This window comes from Hippocampus comes, unplaced genomic scaffold (assembly GCF_001891065.2).
Source record: "Hippocampus comes isolate QL1 unplaced genomic scaffold, H_comes_QL1_v1.1 scaffold31, whole genome shotgun sequence".
NCBI classification, from domain to species: domain Eukaryota; kingdom Metazoa; phylum Chordata; class Actinopteri; order Syngnathiformes; family Syngnathidae; genus Hippocampus; species Hippocampus comes.
In genome coordinates this window covers 363,816-369,014 of record NW_017806069.1, presented here as the reverse complement: position 1 = coordinate 369,014, position 5,199 = coordinate 363,816, and the positions used below count along the sequence as shown (strand labels likewise).

General features: G+C 50.8%; 1 protein-coding gene across 2 annotated transcripts; it reads right to left on the bottom strand.

Moving 5' to 3' along the window:
• Positions 1–1,572: 1,572 nt before the first annotated feature.
• On the bottom strand, positions 1,573–5,199 carry cdk5r1b (cyclin dependent kinase 5, regulatory subunit 1b (p35)). Of its 2 annotated transcripts, XM_019893740.1 has the most exons (3): positions 4,720–5,191; positions 2,519–3,495; positions 1,573–2,374 (listed from the first exon to the last, which is right to left on the bottom strand). In XM_019893740.1, exons 2-3 carry the CDS (start codon positions 3,412–3,414, stop codon positions 2,359–2,361), a joined length of 912 nt encoding a protein of 303 aa, XP_019749299.1. In that variant the 5' UTR covers positions 3,415–3,495; positions 4,720–5,191; the 3' UTR covers positions 1,573–2,358. The 2 variants fall into 2 exon arrangements, with proteins under 2 accessions (XP_019749299.1, XP_019749300.1); XM_019893741.1 differs by lacking the exon at positions 1,573–2,374 and having other exon boundaries at positions 2,515–3,495; positions 4,720–5,199.

Here is a 5,199-nt window from a genome sequence, read left to right as displayed (position 1 = left end):
TCCAGCCTTGTGTGCAAATGTTTTCTTCGGTCACTCGAGTAAAATGAAATGTGTGTGTGTGTGTACAGGAAGTTGGCGACGACGAATCACTGATGTCTATTAACTAAGTGACACGGTTACCACAAACGCCCCCGATCCCCGCTTAGCATCCACCCCCAAAGTCCCCACCGCCCGCTTGTTGTCGCCGTGACAACGGCGCTTCATGCCTGTCACCGGGGGCGGCTCTAATTGGCTCCCGGTGAGGACTGGTTAGCGCTTCGGGCCGCTGACTCAGTAACTCGCCTTGGTGTCCTTTTGCCTACCAGCAGGGATATATTCATTTTTTTCCCCCCCTCCCCCAAACTAATTGCGCAGCTCGCACTTTGACGCGAAACACAACCCCACACATGAGTGTCTGGAACGATCGGTGCATTTTATTTGGATTTTATGTTCATCACAGTACAAAAATAAATGAAAATAAGCCGAACTGGGAAATGAAATTAGGAACAGCAACAGCTTTTTTTTTTTTCGATTTCCTTTTTTTTTTTGGAAAAATGTGACATTTTAATAACAATCAAGAGCCCTGAAGCCCCTCCCTCCCCGCAACCCCGCACCATCTTTGTTTCCACGCAATCGTCTGTACAAACACATTCGCACACATACTCACACACGACCTTGTCTGAGTCACCGCGATCTATTTACAATGTACGTAACAATAGACACAAAAATCAGCAGTTTTGTCCCCCCCGCCCCCTACACATCCTTTTTTTTTTTTGTTTTTGTTTTTTATTTAAGCTTGTCAACTGACTCGATAATGAAAGTGGAGGGAAAAGCTGCTTTTTCTTTGTTCATGATAGACTCTTGAGGCACGTTTCCACCAAGCAGCACAGCTAAAACTTTGCGATTCTTTGCATTTTCGTTGAGTTTCCAACAAACATCACCTTTAAGATGCCCTTCCATCCCCCCAAAGAAGTGGGACGTGGGAGCCATTTTTTTTTTTTTTTGTTCATTTCACATCCAACGATTTGCACTTCCAAACTGCTTGGTGGAAAGTTGACGTGGGAAATGACCTCCAAAAAGTCAAACAGGAAAGATTTAGAAGATAAAAGCTTGGAGGACGGGTTAGGGGGTCTTATCTTTCAAACACAGTAGTTAGGACTTGCTTGTACTCCCGTGATGTATTACTTTGGGATGATGAACATAAAAGCCTCCTTCGCACTCTTTCTGGTGTCGAGCGCACTTGTAATCGTCCTCAAATGTGATCTCTCCTTTTAAGCACACTTGCAAGCCTTCCCTCTTGTGTCGTGGCTTCTCGTAAAAATTTGACGCCGGCAGTAACGTACGAGGGGAGATGTGACATTGGATGTCAAATACAGAAGAGACGGCGGGACCACAAAACTCAGGCTAACTGTTATGGCCACCCCCACCCCAAAAAAAAAGATACAATATGGGAGAATTTGTTTTTGTTGCCAGAAGTAAAATACGGGAGAAAAGAGGCGCAGAGGGTAAAATTAGACACCGGCAGTAAAACACTACATTGGGAGAAAAGAGGCGCAGAGGGTAAAATTAGACACCAGCAGTAAAACGTGACGTACATCTGACTTATTCCTGTCACCACTTGTTTCATCAGCATTGTTGTGGTGGCGCTGGTCAGATTATTCCCGCGAGTCATCCGCGATAAATCCCTGACGCTCAACCAGAAGCAGTCTTCATTCCCGCCAAAGATGAGACAAAACGCAGAAGCTCGAGAATGTTCACGGAGCTCCTAAAAGTCATTCGAGTGAATCGAGATCAGTGGGGAGGGAGAGCAGGAGTGAGGATATGGCACTGTTCACGCTAGACGATGAGCACGCTAAAGTCGCAAAAATGTGAGCAGGCAGAGATCAAATCAACACGAATGCAGAGCATTAAGTCCCCAAAAAAGAAGAGGAGAAAGGTTCGTCGCGCTCAAGTCGCTGGCACGCGTGCAAAACCATGAAATTCTAATCATCATCATCATCATCATGAATTATTACAAAAGAAAATGAGCTTGTTCCAGAAGTGCCATAAATAAAAAGCAATAAATAAGCTGTGAAAACATCCACTAACTTGTCGTATTAGATGGAGGAGAAAAAAAAAGAAAAAGTCACCGTCGTCTGGCTGACAAAAAGCCTCGACAATGCAATGTTGCGTCCCAGCGTTTCCCCGCTTTGTCTAGTCCGAGAGAACGCCCCCCACCACTCCCCACCCTGCAAAAACAGTCCCAAACCTCAACGGCGTAGCTGACGTTCCGTCCCAGACTCATCAAAAGTCCACGTGAGTCCGCATTTGTCGTCGGGGAGAGGATGCCAAGAGGGGGGTGGAGGAATTTCATTGTTGTGGCGTGACGACGAACGCCAGTCAGGCGATGGCCCTCCTGCGGGGCGCACGACAGGGGCAAACGTTACACACTTGCTTTGGGTCTGAAAGTGAATTTTTTTTAAACGTGTTTCCCATTTTCAAAGAAGTTTTATCAGGTAGATTGAAGTCCCCCGCCCTCCCCCACCCTCCCCCTTCTCACCGGTCCAGGCCGATGAGCAGGCGGCTGCGCTCCTCCTCTTTCTGGCTCTCGTTCTTGAGGTCGGCAAAGACCTGCGTGAAGTAGTGCGGGTCCGAGTTGATCTGCAGCATCTTGGCGCTCATCAGGTCGATGATGGACAGGCAGCGGTCCCAGAAGGCCTCCTTGGAGCTCTCCACCAGGAAGGGCTTGAGCGGGTAGGAGATCTCGTTGCCCATGTAGGAGTAGGACAGGTAGAGGCAGGTGAGCAGCACGGCCTGCAGCTCGTGCTCGCCGCCCACCTCCGAGGAGACCACGTCGCGGCAAAGCATGTAGACGAAGACCACGTTGGCCGGCGTGATGAAGCCCTGGTCCTGCCAGCCCTGGAGCAGGAGCGAGCGGTCCACGCTGCGCAGCCACAGCACCGGCTCGGTGGGCGACAGGTGCTTGAGGCGGTAGCAGCGCCGGCACAGGAAGTCGCCCAGGCAGCGCAGCAGCTCGCTGGTGGACGCCTGCACGATCACCCGCTTGGGGGTCCCGGGCACGGCGGCCGCCGCCGGGGCCTTCTTGACCGAGGGGCTGTCGTCGGAGGCCTTGTTGCCCCCCGGCGTGCTCTGGTCCTGCGCGAAGGACGATAGGTTGGCGCACGACTGCGACTTCTTCAGGTTCTCGTTGTTCAGGTGGCTGACGTTGCTCTGGTAGGTGCCGTTGGGCTGCACCTTCTTGGAGCCCTTCTTCTTGGCCGACACGGCCACGATGCGCTTCCACGGCAGCACGTTGATGAGCGAGTGGCGCTTCAGGCCCTTGTCTTTGGCGTTCTTGCTGTTTTGCACCGCCGTGTAGTGGCCCACCGTGGCCGGCCCGTCCTCAAACAGGGCCGCCTTGCGGTAGCTGGGCGACAGGGAGAGCACGGTTCCCATGGCGACGGCGGCAAGGGGACGACGGAAGATCTCGGGCGGAGGAGACGGCCAAGGCCTCGTCTACGTCGCTCAGCTTTCCCTCTGCCAATAGCCAGTGAGCCAGTTGAACATGATGTCAAAGTACTCTTACAACATTGCATTTCAAAATTTTAAAATCTTTCCCAAGTTAGAAATTCCGCAAGCAACCCAGGCGAAACTCAGCTCGGTTCGCCGTAAACCGCCCTGAACCTCCGCCACTGCCACTCGCCTCCTGAACCTTTCTCTGCATCATCTTGAGATGTTTACCCGCCCAAATTTGCACATGCCCGGACCCCACAAGAAGCCGTACTGGAATCTTTCCTAACGCTGCTGTTCCTAACAGCGGAAAAAAAAAAAATACACCTCTAGGTGCGCTTCGGTGCTTTTTTTTCACCAAATAGTTTGTGTTTAATCAAAGAAAATTGTGACTAGGCAAAAAGTGATTTACGAATTGGCTTTATGAGTCTATTTTTCCTTTGGTTCTTATTCAGCTGTTTGTCCCTGAGGCTAACGAGCAGCATTGACTGGACTCTGCTGCAGCGCTGGAGTGATTTAGTCACGCACACACACACACACACACACACACACACACACACACACACACACACACACGGGCTCGCGGCTCACAACCGATGATGGATGTAATGAAGATAATCGGATCCAATGATCAACAATATTTCATACGTGTTGCTCGTGCCTGTGCCACACGGTGGAAAAACAATAACAATCAAACACACACTCAACGTTTTTCATCTTTCAAAAACACAAATCCATATTTCATGTTCCATGGCCGAAGACTGAATCATGCACCATCACTAAAATGGACGCCAGAAATGTAAACAGCGTTCTCAGAGTCCACTTGGGTGCCTCTCGAGCGCCATGTAGTAGATATGGGGTATCGTTTGCAAGAAACGAGGGGGTAACTATGTCTCTGTTTCTAATCGCCCTCACTGCAGCAGCAAGTCAACCAAGCCGAACCTTCGGTTTATCATCGTGCATCACTTCGGTGCCGCCATCCGTGAGAAAAACAGCAATTTTTACCCCCAGAACCGAGTGTAAAGCTGATTTTGGTGGATTTTTGATGCTAATTTCGTCTCGCGGTTGCTCTCCGTGGTTCTGAAGATGAGCCGGTCGTGGATACGAGGCTATTTATAGCCACCCTTGCAAAAAAAAAAATCCATACTCGTGAAAAGGGACATTCTTATCTTACATCCTCACGGAAAGAACTCGATCTAATTCAGTTTAATATCCGAGCAAAAAGACGAATAGAATGAAAATAAAGCTTACCTACAGGTCTTGGAATGACTGTGCAGCGACGACGACGATGAGGACGAGCTTCTTGCCCCTCATGAACGGCGACTGACGAGCATCTCGGTCCGTTTCAAAGCCGCCGTGAGAAGCAATAATCTCCGACGGTAAAATATCACAAATCTAACAATACGGGAAAACACGCAACGGATGCGCAGCGAGGATGCTGGGGATGCGGATGCGCTCCTTCTGCTGCTCCCGCGGCCGTGATGCTGCGAGCCGCCTGATGCGTAGTGCCGCGTTTCGTCGTGTGGTGTGTATCGTGCGGTGTTGTGTTGTGTTGTGCAGTGATGGCGCAAAGGCGGTGGTCCTCCTGTACAGCGTCCGCGCCGCGCACCCGCTTGTAGAACGAGTGCGTGCGAAGAAACCCGCAGGCGCGGTGTACAGTGCAGCGCGTGCACCTGAACGCCCCGCCAAGCGTCCGGTGATTGGAGGACGTTTGCGCTTGACCCAATTTGA